Consider the following 23838-nt stretch of genomic DNA (forward strand, 5'->3'; position numbering starts at 1 on the left):
TAGTACTGCTAGGCTAGACAGAATTTATATTAATAAGGATAAAAGTAATAGAATTTTAAAATCTACAATTTGTCCAAATGGGTTCTCTGATCATCATTTATGTATAATTGAAATAAATGTAAGGAAGTCACAAAGTCATAGTTATCATTGGCACTTCAATGTGAAATTGTTACAAGATGTGCTTTTTTGTGAAATATTTTATATATTTTGGATTGAGTGGAAAAAACAAAAAAATAATTATGATGATATTGTTCAGTGGTGGGATATAGGAAAAGCACAAATTAGAATATTTTGTCAAAATTATATATATAATACAAATGGTAGAATTAAACAAACTGTTTTTGAATTAGAAAGAGAGATACAACAGATCGAAGGAGAGTTAAGTGTTGGAGATAATGTGAAAAAAACAAAAAGATTTAGCCTCGTTATTTCATGAAAAGGCAAAGGGAGCTTTAATTAGAGCTCGCTTTGCATTTTTGAGAGAAATGGATGCACCAAGTTCCTTCTTTTTTAATTTGGAGCAGAAAGTAAAAGAGAAAAAAACGATGTTGTATTTGAAAGATGTAAATGGGAATGTGATTTCAGATCTTAAAGAAATGAGAAAAATTGCTTCAGAATTTTATATGGACTTATTTGGAGAAGGACAATGTGACGTTGACTGCATGGAGGAGTTGCATAAAGACTTACTGAAACTCTCTGATGAACAGAGTAAACAGCTGGACTCTGGACTCCAGTTAAAAGAACTGTCTGAAGCTGTTCAAAAACTCTCAACTGGAAAAGCACCGGGTATAGATGGACTTCCGGCGGAGTTTTATAAACAGTTTTGGAACCTTCTGAAGGATGATTTATATGAAGTGTTTAATTATTGTTATCAACAACATGAATTGCCTACTAGTTGTAAAAGGGCAGTTTTATCCTTATTACCGAAGAAAGGTGATCTTGGTTTGTTGAAAAATTGGAGACCTGTGGCTGTTTTATGTACGGACTATAAAATTAGGCAAAGTGCCTTTCTAATAGATTAAAACCCTTTTTAGAATGTATGGTCAATGAATATCAAACGTATTGCATCCCCAATAGAACAATAATGGACAATCTGTTTCTTGTAAGAGACATGATAGACATTGCAAGTTTGAATGGTGAAAATTTAGGTATTTTTGCAATTGATCAAGAAAAAGCTTTTGACAGAGTTAGTCATTTTTACTTGTTTAAAACACTTCAAGCTTTTGGGGTTGGTCAGAATTTCATCTCATGGATAAAAATGTTGTATAATGATGCATCTGTAATGTTGAAAGTGGGGGGTGGGCTCAGTCGGCCCATTCCAGTGTTGAGAGGAATTAGACAAGGATGCCCGCTATCAGGGATGTTGTATTCATTGGCCATTGAACCCTTACTGTGTAGGTTAAAGAAAACATTACAAGGGGTTTTTGTTGAGAAGCCTATTAAGTTTGTTGCATATGCTGATGATGTCACAATTTTTCTTAAGGATGAGAGAGATGTATCCGTTTTAAAAGAAACGCTGAAAATGTATGAAAATGCATCGACTGCTAGAGTGAATTGGGAAAAGGTTTTTATTGTGGTCTGAAGGTAAATGAAAATCCACCAGAGCTTCCAGGTGGTGTTAAGTGGAGTCAGGAGGGGTTGAAATGTTTAGGGGTTTTAAGATGAAAAATTGGGAAGGAATTGTGGAGAAGATGTGTCTAAGTGGTCATGGGTGCTACCACAGTTATCCTATAGGGGAAGAGTTTTGGTCACAAATAATTTAGCAGCTTCAGCACTGTGGCACAAAATGAATGTCTTGGACCCTCCAGATGATATTGTCCATGAATTACAAAGAAGATTAGTCAATTTTTTTTGGACTGGACAACACTGGACTAAAGCTGCTGTTCTTTTCTTACCAGTAAATGAAGGTGGACAAGGACTAATTGACATTAAAAGCAGAATTAATACCTTCAGGCTGCAGGCAACACAAAAGTTGCTGTACTCGAACAGGTGCTGGACTGATACCGCTAAGAAACTGCTACACAAAGTTGATGTTTTTGAAATATGACTTACATTTGTTTTTAATTAAATTAACAGAAATGGATTTAAAAGACACATCTGCTTTTTACAAAACAATGCTGAAAACATGGTCTTCAAATTTTCAACTGAAGAGAGACCTGCTTTATTCTGAATCCTGGATAAACGAAGAACCTCTTTTTCATAATCCCTTACTTCAAGTAAAGGCGCTTATGTCCAAAAGTTTTCAGGAAGTAATGGCAAGAGCTGGATGCACAAGGATAATGGACTTAAAACATTATGATGGGTGGAAAAGCCCAGAGGAAATGTGTAACCTGACAGGAATCAAATCCAGCAGATTCATGAAACACGTAATGGATGAGATTGTCTCTTTTTTTCCTTCTACTCATCGTCAAAAATTAAGAGAAGAGGATATGAACGAAGAAGAGGAAGAGATAGAAGAGGAGTTTTTTCCTGACCTCAACGTTTCTGCTTTGGTGGAAGAAGAACCACAGGACGACTCAATTCTCACGTTCAGGACTCCAGAGATACATGGGTTCAAAGATGCTTCAAAGAAAACATTGTATTTGACTTGTGTAAAAGTTGCTCAGCAGTCAATTCTGAGGGACTGTAAAGAAACCAAGTGGTCAGATGTGTTGGGGCCAAACTCTTCTCCTAGAAGATGCTGGAGGTCAGTGTATAAGTCTCCTATTGAAAAACGAACTGCAGATCTACAGTGGAGAATTATACATTGGGCAGTAGCTACAAACAGACACGTGGCACATATCGATCCCACTGTAGAAAAGAAGTGCCCCTTTTGTGATTTAGAGGAATCAATTGATCATCTGTTCTTATCTTGCTCTAGATTGAGAAGTGTATTTCAGACGTTAAAAAACTGGATTGGAAAGCTAGGGGAAGAGTTTAATTATAATATTTTTATTTTTGGGCCTGAATATAAGGCTTCAGATAAGAAAAGAATTGGTATAATTAACTTTCTAATAGCGGAAACCAAAATGGCAATATGGGTAACACGGAAAAAAATGGTAAATGAAGAAGCTTTAGTAGACCCAGAGAGAATATTAAGAGCTTTTGTGACTTCAAGGATTAGAGCAGAATTTGTGTTTTTTAAACTGACAAACAAATCTGGTTTGTTTTAAGGAAACATGGGGTTTAAATGATGTGCTGTGTACTATGGATCATGAGGAAAACTTCATTCTTAATTTTTAATTTTGGTGGAAAGTTAAATGTTATGTAGTTTTGAATGTGATATGAGATCAGTATTTTGGAAATTGTGAGAAACACGTAAAAAGTTATATATATATATATATTTTTTTTTTTTATAAATAAAGAGATATAAATGTCAAATGTCTCTCTATCTCTCTCTCTCTATCACACACACACACACACTCTCTCTCTCTCTATCACACACACACACACTCTCTCTCTCTCTCTCTCTCTCAATTCAATTCAATTCAGTTCAGAAAGCTTTATTGGCATGACAAAAACATACATTCTGTATTGCCAAAGCATTAAAACAACATAGAAAATGATTTAGAATTTCTGAACATTTAATAAAGCTTAGAGAAAATAATAGTAATAATGAAACTAAATAAAAGCATTATTACATAAACACATGGCTAGATATAGTAAAAACAAAAAAAATGCTAATACTGTTAATAAAATAAAGAATTATAATAATCAATAAAAGATTATACTATAGGCATCATGTAACAACTGAACTTGGAGAACTGAACATTGTATAGATGATATAGATGTGTGTAGCTGTAATGTGTGTGTGTTTGTGCTGTGAGTGAGTGTGTGTTTATTGGCTGTTTGTTTCTCTCTGGCTGTCTCTCAGGAGATGACAAGATGCTACAAATCTAGCAGCTATATTACAACATTTGGCTTCTTCGCCAAGAATGAAACCGAGTTTTTGGGTTGGATTATATGTGCTAAATTGGGGGAATATTTGATTAATTTTGGGGAAGTATTGGGCCGCAGTACTGGAACGACACCGGAGACGTGGAGGGGCTGCAGGACAGCTGGGAGACGCTGCTGGAGCTCAATCACAGCGTGCTCTACGGCAAGTGGCTGATGCACCTGGACACAGGCTTCAAGGTGGACCGCGCCTGGGAGAGCATCACTCGACGGCAAGATCGACTCGGCCAAAGTCAGCCCCCGAGACCCGCACTCCGACTCCAGGCACGTCATCTGTGTCTACAACCAGAACTTCACCGACGAGGAGCAGGTGATGCGTCTGGATGCTGCCATCGTCAAGTGCATCCTCTACTACAAACCTGAGGTCTACTCGTACCTGGGCATCTACCACAACAACCGCTGGAAGATCTGCCCACCATCTACGAGAGCATGTTCGACCTGGAGAGCGTTCCTCGCCACTCGCACATCATCAACCAGGAGGTGACGCGAAGCTCCTTTCCCTGCCCCGTCTCGTAGTCTCTTGTGTTGCCCACGTCCAGCGATGACTGCACGTGAAGACGAGCCCAAGTGTTGAAGGGCTTTGAGATTTTTGAGTTTTTCCTTTTAAAGTGTCTTTTTTATATTTGACAAGGCCGGTTTGGTTCATTCGTTCATTTTGCCAAATATATCTGGGACATTTCAAACAGTGTTTTTCTGAGATAAAGCAGTTGCTTGCATTCATTGCAGCTCACATAATAAGACAAAAGTGTGTTTGATTTGTGCACAACACAGGTCCTCCTCGAATCATGTCAAAACAGGACATCTGCACCACACGACGAGATGAAAACAACTCAGTATTGCACGATGTAAACAAAATTATGAAAGGCAGAACTGAGATGTAAATGCATTTATTACAGCTCAAATAGTACAAAAGAATATTTCATAATTGTATTAACTGTGTTAAGGCCAGGAAACAGAAACGATTGGCTCGGTCTCTCTTCCCATGCAAGCGAGTGATTAACTATTGCAGTAACATGATTGCCTACAGTTACAACAGAACATCATGAAGGATGATTGCATTAAAGCTGCAGCGGTGGATCTTACTGAACTCGGTCACCTCTGTCCTTCACACAGTTAGCTCTTCTTCAGATCAGATATTTACAAGTCCTTAGAGCTGCAGAAGCGTGTGAATGCGCAGCGCAGCTGTCAGTGCTGGGTTCGGCACAAACGGCCAGGTATTGTCAGATTGACTCATGCATCATGTGTGTAACGGATCACCAGAAGAAACCAGCAGACAATAAAAGACAAACAGACGAGACGGGGAATGGGAATGAAGCCGAAGCTGAAGCCTTCAGAGATGCTTTTAACTCCACATCTGACTGGACCAGCACTAGATAAACAAGACTTACTAGTGCTCATAGTGATTTAGGGCTAGTCCTGCAGCTCCATTTCTTTCCTTTTCATTTTTCTGGATCCTGTTTTAATGGTAAATTACATTTTAGTAACCACAAAGCTTGTCTGATTAATTGAAATCATACGCAATATAACAAAATTTATATTTTGGGCCCTATGAAGTCAGTTTTATTTACTTTCAATTTTATAATTTTCTATTTTAAATTCCATTTGAGTAATAATAAAGTAGTGCTTATAAAGCATGGCTAATTCCTTGTCTAATTTAATAAGCAACAATTTATTATAAGTTTAACAAAAATTAATTTTGAAATCAGTTTTTGTTTATTCTTCTCAGTCCATTTTAATGGCTTGCTTAAATTTTTATAATAACATTTTAATAATGTATTAACATTTTTACACAATAGTGCTCTATGAAATCCTTTCTTTTTCAGAAAATCTCTGTTGTCTTAATTTTTCTGGATTTATGATTTAAAATAAAAGTATTATCAGTGGCAAGTAAATAACGGCATAAAACCTTAAAAGAATAATAAAACTGTAAATGTGTTATCCCTCCACTTTAACAGATTAATTAAATGATCAAATGAAAACAGGTTTACCGTTTAAAAAATAAGACAAAAACGGTGATGACTCCTTTAAAAGTGTTAATAAACTCTTCTTAGTTGAAGAAGTACATTCTACAGTGGCCATAATTGCTGGGTGAGCACTAGAGCTCAGAGTTCTCAACAGTCATTGGTCGGCGAGGCTGTGGATGCTGCGCAGTGATTGGCTGAGCCGGTCAGTAAGGCACCGTCTGGTTTAGCTGGCGATCCTGCTTCAGGGTGAGAGATGCGAGGAGAAAGCACTGTACACAAGACCGTCTGCAGTCATCAGGAATACAAGGGCCCTCAGGTTCCCGTGCTCTAGGTGGGGTGTCCGGATAGAAAGCCCACCTGGTTTGTGCTGGTGAAGATGGACATGAAGCGGTCGTCTTCGATGGAGTTGAGCACCTCCAGATCGTCCAGGACGGCCGGGGCCACGGGGGCCGCGCTATCCATCATGCTCTCGCTCTGGATGAGGCTGGCGATGCTGGGAGGGAAGGACATCCAGGTGGAGCCGGGCCCCGCGGGGTCCTCCGCAGGCCTGGCTTCGCCCGGCAGGCCGCTCTGACCCAGCAGAGCCTGGAAATCCTCGATGTTGATGTTGTCCACGTCGGAGCCATGCACCTCGGAGAAGCTGGGGAACTCGGGCAGCTCGTCGCTGAAGGCTTCCTGGGGAGCGGTGCTGGGTCCGGGGCCGGGCTCGGCGGCACTCGGAGCGCACATCTGCTCCGATGTGATGTAGCTGCTCAGGGGAAATTCCTGCAGGTCCAACAGGTTGACTGTGGGGAAGTCCTGCGGCACGCTGGGGCTCTGGAAGAGCACAGGTTTGGGCTGGGAGTCCATCGTCAGGCTCTGCAGGAACTTCCAGGTGTCGCTGGTGGAGCTGGAGACCGGCGGATCCAGCTTGAGCGAACTCTGAGTGGCTGGAGTGAAGAGCTGACCCGGGGGAGGAGAGAAGAACGCGGAGGTCTGTGGCTTCACCGACACACCCACAGACGCCACTGAAACACACAGAGAGAGACGCACTTTACACACTGTACCTGCAGCACACCTCACCCTGGAGCACTAAACCAGTCATAAACCATCTTTCCATTGATGTATGGTTTGTTATGATAGGACAATATTTGGCTGAGATACAACTATTAGAAAATCTGGAATCTGAGGGAGCAAAAAAATCTAAATATTGAGAAAATCTCCTTTAAAGTTGTTCAAATGAAGCTCTTAGCAATGCATATTACTAATCAAAAATGAAGTTTTCATATATTTACAGTAGGAAATTTACTGAATATCTTCATGGAACATGATCTTTACTTAATATGTGCTACTTATGACTGTTTTTGTACTCCAGGGTCACGTGTGGAAGAAACAGACGTGTAAGACCATCATTCAGAGCTCTGAACACATTAAACTGATCAAAAGTGTCAGTAAAGACATTTATAATGCTTCAAAAGATTTCTATTTCAAATAAATGCTGTTCTTTTGAACTTTCTATTCGTCTGTGAATCCTGAAAAATAAAATGTATCACAGTTTCACAACAAGCTTACAGAAAAAAAGAGATGTTAAAGGAATAGTTCATCCCAAAAACAAAATATCCTCACTCTCAGATAGTCCAGAGAGTCCAAACAGCTGATAAAAACATCACAATAATCCACACCAATCCATCCTTTAACATCTGGAGAAGACAAAAGCTGATTGTGATGTTTTTATCAACTGTTTGGACTCTCATTCTGACGGCACCCATTCACTGCAGAGCATCCATTGCTGAGACACTGATGCAGAGACACATTTCTACAAACCTGATGAAGAAACAAACTCATCCTGATCTTGGATGACCTGAGGGTGAACACATTTTCTGCACATGCTCATTTTGAACTATTTCTTTAACTCCTACTCATCCACATGAATCAGGTTAGCTCTGGTTACCTGGTGGGAGGCTGCAGGCCGCTGTGGGTTTAGAGAAGCCTAGTGTTCGTTTAGCGGTGCTAAACGGCCGTCGGTCTGCAGGCATGGAGGATCCTGCACCTACAACACATGCACTGATCATTACCTAGAGCTCTGTGTGTTCAGTAACAAGAAATAAACACTATACTGCAGTGATGCTGTGATACACACGCACACACACACACTCTCACGCACGCGTGCACGCACACACACACACTCTCTCTCACACTCACTCTCACACGCACACTAGCACTCTCACACGCACGCACACACACACACACTCGCACGCACTCTCGCACTCGCACGCACGCACTCTCACACTCACACACACACAAACACTCACACTCACACACACTCACACTCACACTCTCACTCAAACACACTCACTCACACACGCACTCACACACTCACTCAAACACACTCTCACTCAAACACACACACACACACACTCACACACACACTCACACTCATACACACACACTCTCACACACACACACGCACTCTCTCACACACACACACACACACGCACTCTCTCACACACGCACTCTCTCACACACGCACTCTCTCACACACGCACTCTCTCTCACACGCACTCTCTCTCACACGCACTCTCTCTCACACGCACTCTCTCTCACACACACACACACACACTCTCTCACACACCTGTGGTGATGCCCAGTTTGAGGTTCTGCAGCATGCCCTGTGTTCTCTTGCGCTTCTCCATCAGCCTGTGCTCATCTGCTCATTCAACACAGAACAAACAATATCACGATTCTTTCAGAAATATCACGATTCATAACTTCATCACAATTCTCTCTCATGTTGGTTTGACTATTTTGCAAGTTGTCTGAGCAGTACAGACAAACTAATTTCCCTATCAAGGTAACAAATATAAAAAAAGAATAGCAGATATTTAGGCTAAAGTGGGTGGAGATAAAAAATCTGTGTCATTATTTCCATTTTTATTTTAAGCAGCAAGGCTTTAAAGCACATGCAGATAGTGTTGTTTTGTGATTGTGAATCAGTGAGAGTAAATCTAGCGCGGAGTTAACACTGAAGTGAATGTGTTTGGTGTTGTAGAGTATATAGAGCTGGAACAGCAGTGTGGTGTTTCTCCTCAAGCGGAGCTCCGGTGTGAGGTGTGTCAGGGCAGGGCTCTCACCCGGGTCGGCCGGCAGGTACTGGAAGTCCATGGGCTCGCTGACCTCGCGGTCGGACGGCCTGCGCAGCTGCATCTTCACACGCACCGGCTCCGTCAGGTTAACGTCGCGGTAGGGCGGCGTGCGGAAGACGATAGCCACCTGCCGGTGAACATCAGCCTGAGAGAAACAGCCCTTGCTCTCCCACGAGTCCTGGAAGAACCGCACCTCGATGTCCTCTACAGCACACAGCGTCAAAACATTCAACAACACATCACTACTGACACACACAAGCACTCAAACTACACAAGCTGCAGAATAATAATGATTTACTTTACTTTTTTGTCTCAGTGCTGCTGAATGAGGCTGGCTTGTCGTGTGTTTGTGTGTGTGTATTCTGACCTTTCTGCACTTTGTCGCACAGCAGGAAGATCTCGTCTCCTCCTCCGCAGCTGCCCGAGTTCCTGTTGACGCGGCAGATCTTGAGCTCAGCCGTGTTGGGCGCTCCTGAGGAGAGAGAGGTTAGAGGGTCAGGCTCAGGTGTGAGCGGTCAGACGTGTGTCCGGCGCGGGACTCACGGTTATCGTAGATGGGCTGCGAGACGACGGGCTCCAGGGGGTACAGCTCTCCGCTGGGCAACGTGATGGACACCTGGAAGCACAGGCGCACCGCGTTCAGATCGTACTCCTCCTCCCAGATCTTGGGCTCGGGGACTGCACCACACACACACACACACACACACACACGGAGAGTAATTCTCATGCAACTGACAAAACATGATTCTACAGACGCCTAATCAAACATGTGACCCTGCAGCACAAAAGCAGTCATGAGTAGCACAGGTATATTTGTAGCAATAGACAACAATACATTGTATGGATCAAAATTATACATTTCTCTTTTATGACAAAAATCATTAGGATATTAAGATCATGTTCCATGAAGATATTTTGTAAATTTCCTACCATAAATGTATCAAAACTTAATTTTTGATTAGTAATATGCATTGCTAAGAACTTCATTTGAACAACTTTAAAGGAGATTTTCTCAATATTTAGATTTTTTTGCTCCCTCAGATTCCAGATTTTCAAATAGTTGTATCTCAGACAAATATTGTCCTATCATAACAAACCATACATCAATGAAAGATTATTTATTCAACTTCAGATGATGTATACATCTCAATTTCATAAAATTGACCCTTATGATGGTTTAGTGCTCCAGGGTCACATATTAGGGTCATAAATACACAATGAGCTTCAGTCATTGCACAAACCTATTATTTATGTAATTTATACCAGAAATATTATTTGAATTTACAAAAGATTTTATGTGTCAACATTTTGGAATAATTAGGATTTTTTTTATGTTTCTGAAAGAAGTCTCTTCTGCTCACAAAGCTGCATTAAATGGATCAAAAGTACAGTATAAACTGGGAAATATTATTATAATGTAAAACAGCCGTTTTCTATGTGAATATGTGTTAAACTGTAATGTATTTCTGTGATCTGCAGCTGTATTTTCAGCATCATTACTCCAGTCTTCAGTGTCACATGATCTTCAGAAATCATAATAATATACTGATTTACTGCTCAACAAACATTTCTGATTATTATCAATGTTGAACACAGTTGTGCTGCACAATATTTTTGTGGAGACCGTCATTCACTACTATTTAATAGTTTATGGTCAGTAAGAAATTAATACTTTTATTCTATCAAGGACTCATTAAATGGATCAAAAGTGGCAGTAAAGATATTCATAATGTAGCAAAAGATTCCTATTTCCTATAACTACTGTTCTTGTGAACTCTCTGTTCATCTGTGACTCCTGAGAAGTAAAGTGAATCAGGGTTTCCACACACAGGCTGAGTGTCCTGGTGTGTGTGTGTGTGTGTGTGTGTGTGTGTGTGTGTGTCTTACTATTGAAGGGGTTGTTTTGTGTCTGCAGGCGACAGGAAACTGCATCTCCCACATCCTTCTTCTTCACGCACTGAATACCCAGATTCTGGAAACTGAAAGAGAGAAATGAGTCTGCAGACGGATGAAAGCAGAGACAGACTGAGCTCTGGAAACGGACGGCTTCGAGCCGCGAGATGGAGCTCCCACCAACACACATCTGTGAGCCCAAACCGGAAGCAGCGCTGTGATGAGATGTTTCCGACAGCAGCACTAAATATAGCACTGACCAAAAATAACACGCACACTTACCAGAGACCAATCTGCTCGTTTCCATGTGTTTCAACAGAGTTGAATGAATTAAAATCAGTTGCTGGAAGAGGTGGACAGGAACAAGAGTGCTTTTACAGATACTGTACTTCTTTATTTTGGGGAACTTTACTGCATTCCAAACAAAGCATAATATCGCCATTTACACTCCACTACATTTCATAAAAACATCTTGTTCTTCATTACTTTGAACTGAAGAAATCACCACCTGCTCTAAGACACAAGAGCGATTGAATGAGCCGATTCTTTACAATCAAGCTGTTGAATCGCTTCACAACTCACTCCGAACGATTCATTTGTGAATCAAAAGAGTCAACAGCTCACTGATTCAATGATCCGCTCAAAATGAGCTCTGAACTGGATTTATTATTGTAAATCAAACTCATATTTACATTACTGTCAGGTATGTGTGAAGTAAACCTGATTTTAGGTAAAATAACACAAATTAATGTCTCCACTGCTGTAGATTCAAATGATAATAAACTAGTATGTTTTCATAACGTTCCCCTTTAAATGTTAATGTGTTTTGCTATCTGTATAATGCATTTCAATACTCTCTGTAGCCACGTTTACACTAATTTTGTGTCTTGTAATCGTCGTTCTTCTACTTGTCTGCACACGTATGTTATATATTTAAGTATACTGAAGAGTAATGTTTTGCTAGTGTATAAGAAGTTTTGGTAATAAAATAAAAAGTCTGCTTATTTGCATATCAATACATATTAAATGTCTGCACTATTCTTTCTTATTAGTGTATTTTCTGTTCATTCTGTAAATTGTAAATGTAAAAAAAATTACATTTTCTTAATTGTATTATGAACACACACACAGACACACTCACTTACACACAGACTCACACACTCACACGCACGCACACACACACACACACACACACTCACTTACACACAGACTCACACACTCACACACACGCACACACACACTCACACAGACTCACACAGACTCACACGCACGCATGCACGCACACACACACACAGACACACTCACTTACACACAGACTCACACAAACTCACACACAGACACACACACTCGCACGCACGCACAGACACACTCACTTACACACAGACTCACACACACTCACACACAGACTCACACACTCACACACACACTCACACACACACTCACGCACGCACGCACGCACACACACACACACACACACACACAGACTCACGCACACACAGACTCACACACGCACGCACGCACACACACACACACACACACACACACACACACACACAGACTCACACACTCACAGACTCACACACTCACACAGTCACACTCACACACACACTCACACACACCTGTGTATCCGCCGCTCCTGTAGGTCAGCCTCGTAGTATCCGTGTTTGCAGTCTTTGCCCACCAGCTCGTGTGGGTGTGGCTTGTACGGCTGGTTCTTGGTCACCAGAGAGATCCGCACTCTCAGCGCCCCGCTGTAGTTGTGAACCTATGAGAAGAGCCGCACAGAGTCATGTGACCGCCGCGGTGTCATGTAGGGCTGGGCGATATGAGCAGAAATTCATATCTCCGTATTTTTTGGCTGATTTGCGGAATATGGTATCTCAATATCTCAATATTTTGTATTTGGATTAAACAAATAAAGTGAATGTAAGCATGTAGGCATATATTATGTGCAAAAAAAGGGTTAAAATCACATTACATTCTAACATCGTCACATTGTAATCTAAAAACAAAAATAATGCTTTTAAAGCAGAAGTTAAATTTACTAAACAAAAAATTTAAATACTAAAAAAGCACAGACTAATTGAGTAAAAAGGCTGTTTTGATAACCCATTACAGTTAGTGCTATCATACAAATACACTTAGTTGTAGGTTTAAAATTCTACATTTATTGTCTAACTACAAAGATTTAAGCTAAATGTATATTTTAGTCAGAGTTATTGCGCTCCTATTGCATTGTGCTCTGTCTGTTTGGTGCGCATGCTCTCGTTCTGAATGAAGTCTGGGAAGTTTAGTGGAGACTCTGAAAAGCAAAAGCTCGTGCACTTCTTACAGCAAAATGGAAATATTTCCATGGCTTTCTAACATTTACAGATGGAGAATATACCTGTGAAATGTAAGTTATGCATTAAGGTAAACAGCAGATCTCAAACACATTAAACAGTGCGAGTCTCTGTCAGCGGTACACGCAGCCTTTCTGTCAGAGCCGCTTTAAACTCAAACTAGAGGCTTCTATATCTTACCAGTTTTTAAAGCCCTTCATATAAAGCTTGTCACATGTTTAGAACAAAGTGTATTATGCACTTTCTCCGCAGCAGTTCAGTCTGTGTCCTCCCTATAGATTTTTTTTTCAGACACACTCGTATCAAACTCTATATTAACGGTATCGCTTATAAAAATAAATCGATATATGGTACAAACTCGATATACCGGCCAGCCCTAGTGTCATGTGTCAGGTACGAGCAGGTCTCAGCGCCTCACCTTGATGGCGGGGTGTGTTTTTGTGGTGTCACTGCTCTTCTCTCCTGGGATGCTGCCGGCGGATCGACCCTCGCATTTATAGCGGAAACGCATCCCTCGTGCTTTCGGCTGCTCGATTATCTCCACGTACGGATGGCCTTTAGACACACACACACACAGTTACAACATGCTGCATGTTTGGGAATTCATCTCAAACAATCTACAGAATATCATCTAGAATTATCTATAGCTCATGTGCTAGTGTTCAAGCGTTTGGGGTTGGTAAGGTTTTTAAATGTTTTTTTAAGCCTCTTCTGCTCATCAAGGCTGCATTTATTTGATCAAAAATACAGTAAAATTGTGAAATATTATTATAATGTAAAATAGCTGTTTTCTATGTTAATGTGTTAAACTGTAATGTATTTCTGTGATCTGCAGCTGTATTTTCAGCATCATTACTCCAGTCTTCAGTGTCACATGATCTTCAGAAATCATAATAATATACTGATTTACTGCTCAACAAACATTTCTGATTATTATCAATGTTGAACACAGTTGTGCTGCACAATATTTTTGTGGAAACTGATATATATTTTATTTTTCAGGATTCACAGATGAATAGAAAGTTCAGAAGAACAGCATTTATTTGAAATAGAAACCTTCTGTAACATCAGAACCGTCTTTACTGTCACTCTTGATCAGTTTAATGCATCCTTGATGAATAATGGTGTCTCTGGGGTCTGTGAGAGTGCAGTGAGCCGTGCACAGCTCGGTCTATTATTATCGTTAAACATAACATGACTGTTCAGTAGAGAAACGTCATTGAGAGAATCCAAACACAGTGCCAGCGTAATGACAGAAATACTATAAACTTCTCCTACCTTGGGACACCGGGGGCTGTCCCCACTGGTGAAACAGTCCTGAAAGAACAAGTGAAGAGAGATCAGTGACACAGAGCAGATTACAGCACTCTCTCCAGAGACGCCACACGACACAAACCTGAACCAGACACAGATGCTCCTGACTCCATGTTACGCTTGGTTTACATGACACCGCTAGATCTGCTTATAATTCACATATTTCACTCAGAAAATCAGGTTTTAACAATAATAATATCATTTCATAATGGTGCTCATTCATTAGATCTTCATGATTCATTATGGATTTGAAATGAAAAGAATAGCTTAGTCAAAAATGAAAATTAGAAAATGAAATGTGTTCACTCTCAGGTCATCCGAGATTACGATGAGTGTGTTTCTTCATCAGGTTTGTAGAAATGTGTCTCTGCATCAGTGTCTCAGCAGTGGATGCTCTGCAGTGAATGGGTGCCGTCAGAATGAGAGTCCAAACAGCTGATAAAAGATGTTCTTAACTTCCGGCATAATCCACAATAACTCTTCCTCCAGTGAAGAAGTGCATCTCCTGTTGTCTCTCGCATCTAAATCCAGCCACATATTAGTTTAGATCTGTTTTGTCTTGTAAACGCTGCTTGATCTGCAGATTTCTCTCCTGATTCAGACCAGAACACTTTTTCACTGGAGGAAGAGTTATTATGGACTCTATGGTATTTGAGTTAAAAACATCTTAATGCTGGATTAGTTTCAGCTTTAGTCTTCTCCAGATGTTAACTGATGGACTGGAGTGGTGTGGATTATTGTGATGTTTTTATCAGCTGTTTGGACTCTCATTCTGACGGCACCCATTCACTGCAGAGCATCCATTGCTGAGACACTGATGCAGAGACACATTTATACAAACCTGATGAAGAAACACACGTATGAATCTGATGAACTGAGGTTTGTAGGTGAGTGAATCACATCAAAGTCAGAATTCATCCCAAAACCAAAAAACAAGGACTAATTTCGCTGGTACTTGTGACTAGTGACAATAAAGAGAGTGCAGTGAGCCGTGCACAGCTCGGTCTATTATTATCATTCTAGGTAATCATTCTGTATTACCTAGGTAATCATATCATTCTGGAGACCAGGAGGCTTACAGCTCAGCCAGAGCCAACCTGAGGAAGGGTATCTGCCAGGCCAAACTCACACACAAACAGAGGATTGAAGATCACTTCAATTCTTCAGACCCCCAGCGTATGTGGCAAGGCATACAATCTATCACAGATTACAAACCACCTAACTCTGTGCCCCCCTCCAGCTCTGCCTCCCTCCCAGACGAGCTCAATCACTTTTATGCTCGTTTTGATCAAAATAATAAGGAGATCTCACTCAAAGCTGAGCATCAACCCAGTGAACTGCCTCTCACTCTCTCCACATCAGATGTCTACTCCACTCTGCGTAAGGTGAATGCACGGAAGGCAGCTGGCCCTGACGGAATACCTGGTCGTGTGCTTAAAGCCTGTGCGGAGCAGCTAGCTGAGGTCTTCACGGACATTTTCAATCTGTCCCTGGCCCAAACAACTGTCCCCACTATCTTCAAAACCTCCACCATTGTACCAGTACCGAAACACTCCACTGCCTCGGTCCCTAACGACTTCCGTCCTGTTGCACTCACCCCCATCATTGCCAAGTGTTTTGAGAAACTGGTTGCATCCCACTTAAAATCCTGTCTCCCTGCTACACTAGACCCATTCCAATTTGCCTATCGTCACAATAGGTCAACAGAGGACGCCATCTCAACAGCACTTCACTCTGCCCTCACCCACCTGGACAGTCAAAACACACATGTGAGAATGCCGTTCATAGACTTCAGTTCTGCATTTAATACAGTAATCCCCTCCAAGCTGATCTCCAAGCTCAGCCAGCTTGGAATCAGCACACCCATCTGCAATTGGATTCTAGATTTTCTGACTAACAGACCTCAGTCCGTTAAGTTAGATAACCTCTCCTCCTCCATCATCACCCTGAACACCGGCGTGCCACAGGGCTGCGTACTGAGCCCTCTCCTGTACTCCCTCTTCACCCATGACTGTGTTCCTGTTTATGGCTCCAACACCATAATCAAATTTGCAGATGACACCACAGTGGTAGGTCTGATCAAGGATGACGATGAGTCAGCCTACAGGGATGAGGTGCAGCACCTGGCTGTGTGGTGTGCCACCAACAATCTAGAACTAAACACCCAGAAGACAAAGGAGATCATTGTGGACTTCAGGCGGACTAGGAGTCATGCACACACACCCATCTACATCAACGGAGCTGAAGTGGAGCGTGTGTCGAGTTTCAAGTTCCTTGGCATCCACATCTCTGATGACCTCACCTGGTCCCATAACACCTCCACTCTGGTCAAAAAGGCACAGCAGCGCCTTTACTTCTTAAGGAGCCTTAAGAAAGTTCACCTGAATCCCAGGATCCTTGTGGAATTCTACCGCTGTACCATTGAGAGCATACTCACGAACTGCATCTCAGTATGGTACAGCAATTGCTCCGCATCTGACCGCAAAGCACTCCAGCGGGTGGTGAAAACTGCTCAACGGATCACCGGCACCCAGTTAACTTCCATTGAGAACATTTATCATAAGCGCTGTCTGGGCAGGGCAAGAAACATCATCAAGGATGCCTCTCACCCTAACCATGGACTTTTCACCCTCCTTCCATCCGGCAGGCGTTACAGGTGCCTACGCTCTCGCACTAGTAGGCTCAGGAAGAGCTTCTTCCCCGAGGCTGTGACACTTCTGAACGCCACACCACCAATCTAACTCCTGCACCTGCTTATTATTACTGCACTGGTCACAGTACTTTACACACATGCATTTGCACTACTCATATTTTGCACAGACTGCACATTGTTAAAGTTATTACACTATAAACTGTATAAAGTTGTTACTATACAAAGCACAGTAAACTATTTCTAAAATATTGCACTACTGCTATTTTGCATAGAATACATTGTTCTATCAATACTTTGCACACTCATCCAGCTGTATTTATTTATTACCACTGTTCTCACGTTTCTGCTGTTCATAATGTGTATATATAATCTGTAATCTATATAATCTACATTGCTCTGTTCATAATGTACATACAATCCCTACATTGCATTCCTATTTATATTCTGTATATACTCTGCTCAATACTGTATATAGCAATTCCACTGTACATTCTGTAAAAAAAAAAAAAACAGCTGCAGCTCATCCAGAACGCTGCTGCCAGGATTCTGACTAGAACCAGAACATCTGAGCATATCACACCAGTCCTCAGGTCCTTACACTGGCTTCCAGTTACATTTAGGATTGATTTTAAAGTACTTTTACTCGTTTATAAGTCACTCAATGGCCTAGGACCTAAATATATTGCTGATATGCTCACTGAATATAAACCGAACAGACCACTCAGATCATTAGGATCGAGTCAGTTAGAAATACCAAGGGTTCACACAAAACAAGGGGAGTCTGCTTTTAGCTATTATGCGGCCCGCAGCTGGAACCAGCTTCCAGAAGAGATCAGATGTGCTAAAACATTAGCCACATTTAAATCCAGACTCAAAACTCATCTGTTTAACTGTGTCATTTTCTTTAAATTTATTTTAAATCATTTTCTATATCATTTTAAAATTCCTTGTTTTTATTATTTTTATTTCCATGTTTTTATTGATTTTAATGTCTATTTCACTTTCTTTTATGTAAAGCACTTTGAATTACCACTGTGTATGAAATGTGCTATATAAATAAACTTGCCTTGCCTTGCCTAAATCATATCTTCATTTACTCTGCACTTATATGTATATAAAACACTATATTCTTGCACTTCTGGTTAGATGCTAACTGCATTTCATTAGCTCTGTACTTGTACTCTGCATAAATGACAATAAAGTTGAATCTAATCTAATCTAATCTAAAGGGCTACTACTAAATATCATTTCGTGGCTTCATTTACTAAAAGTAAAAAATAGCTTCTTTGGGTAATTTTTTTACCCCTTATTTTGGAGTGGAATGCAACCTGACGTGCTTTATTGCAATCTAAAAAATAAATCACAGGTGATTTTCCTATATTTTGAATGAATTATGCGTTGTATTTTGCTGTGTTTATCGTGTCAGGAAACGGCCGCTACCTTTCCCATTTTCCTACAGTTTTTGTTTCTTACAGTGTGTTTTCATAAGATTTATGAATATTCATGAATCAGACACTAAACTAAAGACAATCCTGAGCGTGAGACAGACGGACAAAGAGGAAAATCCAGAAAGGGAGGGACACGGCAAACACACTTTGACCTACTTAAACCTGGTTATGACTAACCCGTCTGCTAGATGAAGCGTATCTAACATCTCAGGCTCCGTGTGTAAACATTCTGCAATGCTTTTAACATCAACGACAATCGCTTCAGCAACGCCACGTTTCCACACAACACTCCAGAAGCAAGCACAAACACCAGGAAGGAAGGGGATAATGAACGCTGAAGCGATGACTTCGGCTGACAGAGCAAGTGAATCATCTTGGGAACCTGAATCAAGACTCATGAGCTCAGACTGATGAAGAGCTGGAGGTAAAGCTGAGCTGCTTCATCATCTGTGCTGCTTCACTGAAGAACACACGATAGCGAGGAGATCAAGTGCTCTGCAATCTGACACCAGTACAGCTGCTGTGTTTCCTGAGACTCACAAAGATCATATTTCATACATAAAGGCCTCTAAAGGATCAACATTGCTGTTAAACCGGTTTCACACTCAATCTCCTCATCTCTTCTGATTGATAGTTGAGGGTTTTATCCAGTAGAAGCTCTTTTAGTGTAATTGTTCAGCTGCTGCTTCAGAGTCAAATCTTCTCTGATTTTGATCAAGTAAAGGTCAGAATAACTGCAGTCATATCTCCAGATGAACTCTTACTGGACTGAAGCAGCTCAGCTTTACTTGATTCTCCATCAATCATTTTCTAGATAAATCAGTGCGTCTCAAATCTGATCATCAGGATCTTTTGAGGAGCGTTTGTTTCCAGAAGCTTGACTTTCTCTGTTCACTGAGCGAGCAAATGCCATACACCAGGGGTTTTCAAACTGAGGACCAGGGACCCACTGGGGCCCACAAGAGAGTGCTGAGGGTCCGTAAAAAAGTTTACAGAAAAACTGTTTAAAAAGTGTAAACAATAAGATTAAATGAATAAATATATTTAAAATAAATCAATAAATACATAAATTAAAATAAGTAAATATTATTGTATTAAATATACAAAATATTAAAGTATATTACATACAAAAATATTTTAAATACAAATAAATAAAAATGACTTTAATATATAGATTAAAATAAGTAAATATGATATAAATACATAATATAAAATTTGTTTACAAAATATATGATACAAATATTTACATAAGTAAAAAAGATTAAAATAAAAGGCAGACAAAAATACAAAATTATTCTAAAATAAATAAAAAGATTTAAATAAATAGAAGAAAATATATCAGTGAATAATATACAATTACATAACACAAAATTTTATTAAAATAATACAATTCAATTTAAATAAGGAAATTAAAATAATAAAAGTACAGATAACTGAAAATACTAATTTATATCTAAATCTTAAGTGATTTAAATAAATTAATTAAAATGGTAAATAAATAAAAATATAAATAAACAAAAAAGTAAAAATGTAATTAGATTAAGATAAAGATTTATGAAACAGTTAACAGGTCAGTACTATAATGAGTAGAAAAAATGTATGTAATTTAAAGGAGTCATCGGATGCTCATTTTCCACAAGCTGATATGATTCAGGGTCTTTAAGGATTCTTTAGGTAAAAAAAAAAAAAACCACACGCTTTTCACCCTGTCAAAATCAGCAGTTTTCAGCAACCCATTTTGTTGCATGTTCCTTTAAATGCTAATGAGCTCTGCTGAGCCCGCCCCTCTCTTCCCTGGAGTGAAGCAGTTCTCACGAGACCGTTTACTTTAGCCGTGGAACATGCTAACTAGCACATTATTAGGAAAGGTGATGGGCAAAGATTCACAAAAGAACCTTATCAGGCATGTGATCAGCTACAGACAAAATAGGAGGAAAATCTGACCACGCCCCAAGCCACGCCCCCAGTACTTATAAAAAATATATATTTTAGCACATTAAAAGACATTTTATATTGTAATAATACATACTATTGTCCCGTAAAAAATAAAAAGCAGCATTTAATAATCATGATAACAATATAACAAAGTATTAATGTAATTATTATTATTATCAAAGTACCTGCCAAAGGTTTGAAAACATTACAATTATTATTGATTTTGAAATAAATATCTTCTGCTCATCAAGTCTGAATTTATTTGATCAAAATAAAGTAAAAAACAGCAATATTGTGAAATAATATTACAAATAATAAAAAAAGTGTTCAATTTTAATATATTATCAAATGTAATGTTATTCCTGTGATGCAAAGCTGAATTTTCTTCATCATTACTCCAGGTTTCAGTGTAATTTTCAAACATTTCTGATTATTATCAACGTTGAACACGCTTCAGCGCTGATTCTGCTGGCCTCTCTGAACTGTCCTGCAGATGGCGCTCTCAGGATCATGCGTCCATGATGTTTATTAGAAAACAATCTTTTTGCAGTTTATTTAGATAATAGCTTAAGGCCATCTGCACGATTTCAACCATCATGTAGTAAAATAACAAAACTCGGATCTGTGCGAATCACATGGGTCACCCGTATCTATAGGGAAAAATCCCATCCCTGCTTACACTCACTTCTGTAGATGAAGCTGATCCCGAATGATTCAGGAGAACATAGACACATGTAGGTAGAGCAGACTGCTGTGTGCATTACTACATTCAACAACAAAACACCTCGATCGCTTAATCGGAGACATTCTGGTCTTCATCTGCTCCGGCGCTGAAACAATGGAGGACTGATGACTGCTCACTCAGGGCGGGGCTAAGGTGAAACGCTACTGTCAATCAATCAATGGTGGGTGGGGCCTGGGTTTGTGTGATGTCACACCACCAAGAATCTGAGAAAAAGGTTTAAATGAGTCTTTGTAGGATGGGGTCTCTCTCATAATTGGGGTCTGTGAATAATATTGAAACGCCTGGCACTGCTCTACTGAACACAAGTGAGTGACGTGTGTGCGTGTGTGTGTGTGTTTATATGTGTGTGTGTGTGTGTGTGTGTGTTTATGTGCGTGTGAGTGTTTATGTGTGTGTGTGTGTGTTTATATGTGTGTGTGTGTGTGTGTTTATATGTGCGTGTGTGAGTGTGTTTATATGTGCGTGTGTGAGTGTTTGTGTGTGTGTGTTTATATTTGCGTGTGTGAGTGTTTATGTGTGTGTGTGTGTGTGTTTATATGTGCGTGTGAGTGTTTGTGTTTATATGTGTGTGTGTGTGTTTATATTTGCGTGTGTGAGTGTTTATGTGTGTGTGTGTGTGTGTTTATATTTGCGTGTGAGTGTTTGTGTTTATATGTGTGTGTGTGTTTATATTTGCGTGTGTGAGTGTTTATGTGTGCGTGTGTTTATATGTGTGTGTGTTTATATGTGTGTGTGTGTGTGTGTGTGGTTACATGTGTGTGAGTGTGTGTTTACGTGTGTGTGTGTTTACATGTGTGTGTGTTTATATGTGTGTGTGGGTGTGTATATAGATGTGTGTATATATGTGTGTGTGTGTGTGTATATATATATGTGCGTGTGTGTGGGTGGGTGTGTATATATATGTGTGTGTGTGTGTGTATGTGTGTGTGTGTTTATATGTGTGTGTGTGTGTATGTATATGTGTGTTTATATATGTGTGTGTGTGGGTGTGTGTGTATGTGTGTGTGTGTTTATATGTGTGTGTGTGTGTATGTATATGTGTGTTTATATATGTGTGTGTGTGTGTGTGTGTATGTATATGTGTGTTTATATATGTGTGTGTGTGGGTGTGTGTATATATATATATATATATATATATATATATATATATATATATATATATGTGTGTATATATATGTGTGTGTTTATATATGTGTGTGTGTGTGTGTGTGTGTCTAGTTGAGGAGCAGGTTTAGTTTCACTATTATCTGTGAGGTCATGATGTTTTTGAGGAGGTGATGTTTACTAACTCTAACCCACCCAAAGGATTAACCCTAACCACCTGTAACCCACCCGCCCCTTAACCTACCTATCACACTACTAACCAGCAGAATCAACCTGTTAAAACAAGTTTACCAAATAAGCCAGTCCCGAACTGACATGTTTTACTTTATCGGTGACTTTTCACAAATCTGTCCCTCACACACTCTCTCTCACACTCACACACACATATACATATATATAAACACACACACACACACACACACACGTGTATATATATATAAAATAAATAAACACACACACACACACACACACACACACACACACACACACACACCTGTAGGCCATAACGCGTCAGAACTAAAGTCGTGTTGGCGCGTCTGATTCTTGTCGGGATCAGCGGAGAGCGGAAAAAACCGAGAGCAAAACTTCGGCGGCGGGGCTTTCCCTCCCGCGCAGACACACAAACAAACCGTTCCCGCCGCTCAGAGGAATAGCGCGGCGGTACAACGCTGGACTTACCGTCCATGTCGCGCGTCGCTGCGGCTCGGGTCGCTCTCCGTCGCGTTTCCGCGCTGCAGTGAAGAATGAACGACACGGAACGACGCTCTCTTCCGCGCCCCCGCCTCGACTCTTTAGCGTGCGCGCGCACGTACGCGGAAATACCCGGATGACGCGCTTACATCGCCAACACAAAATCACAAAAACTCTGAAGAAACGCCTCAAAACACACACTTCACCGCCGGAACCGGTCAAACCAACCAATTAACCACTACACGAGAAAACACCGTTCAGCCTGTGACCCCAGAGAGAGTCAATCAATCAATGCACCGAGAACAAGTGGATGTGTGACCATGAATGAGCAGAGAAAACAGCTAACTTTCCTGAAAAATGTTAAAAACTAAAATCAAAAATGAAACTAAAACATTGTTTATTCAGAAGATCGGAATTCTCCAACAGAGGGCGCACTAACTCTGTTACTTTTGAAACTTTTGAAGTAAAAATACTAAAATAGTGTTTTAATAATATTAAAATATGATTTAAATATGATTAAAATACTTTGTGCACAAAAAATGTATTGTGCAGCAAAATAAATAAAATTACATTTAAAAGACTGCAGCAAAAGGTGCACTTTAAAATTATGAATCATACACCTAGCAAAGGATTTCATGTCATGATAGTACATAAACCCATTTCCACCACGTTAGAATATATATATATATATAAAA

General features: G+C 40.1%; 1 protein-coding gene across 2 annotated transcripts; it reads right to left on the minus strand.

The window, feature by feature from the left end:
- Nucleotides 1-3469: 3469 nt before the first annotated feature.
- Nucleotides 3470-23259, minus strand: LOC306884781 (transcription factor p65-like). Of its 2 annotated transcripts, XR_013785481.1 has the most exons (12): nt 23132-23257; nt 14533-14571; nt 13673-13809; nt 12532-12677; nt 10907-10998; nt 9563-9697; nt 9387-9491; nt 9008-9223; nt 8509-8583; nt 7828-7926; nt 5922-6904; nt 4806-5387 (listed from the first exon to the last, which is right to left on the minus strand). XR_013785481.1 is itself a non-coding variant. In XM_079440971.1 (11 exons), exons 1-11 carry the CDS (start codon nt 23136-23138, stop codon nt 6225-6227), a joined length of 1731 nt encoding a protein of 576 aa, XP_079297097.1. In that variant the 5' UTR covers nt 23139-23259; the 3' UTR covers nt 3470-6224. The 2 variants fall into 2 exon arrangements, 1 of the variants encoding a protein (XP_079297097.1); XM_079440971.1 differs by having other exon boundaries at nt 3470-6904; nt 23132-23259.
- Between the last annotated feature and the right edge of the window lie 579 nt (nt 23260-23838).

The sequence above is a fragment of the Barbus barbus genome (genome assembly GCF_936440315.1).
Source record: "Barbus barbus genome assembly, chromosome: 2".
Taxonomy (NCBI): domain Eukaryota; kingdom Metazoa; phylum Chordata; class Actinopteri; order Cypriniformes; family Cyprinidae; genus Barbus; species Barbus barbus.

What these genes read in the sequence shown, in the direction of transcription:
- LOC306884781 (XM_079440971.1), bottom strand. An exon ending in ACAGCCCCCGGTGTCCCAAG is followed by an intron (nt 13,810 to 14,532) that starts GTAGGAGAAGTT and finishes GTGTGTCTAAAG; the next exon opens with GCCATCCGTACGTGGAGATA. An exon ending in GTGCGACAAAGTGCAGAAAG is followed by an intron (nt 9,224 to 9,386) that starts GTCAGAATACAC and finishes TGTGTGCTGTAG; the next exon opens with AGGACATCGAGGTGCGGTTC.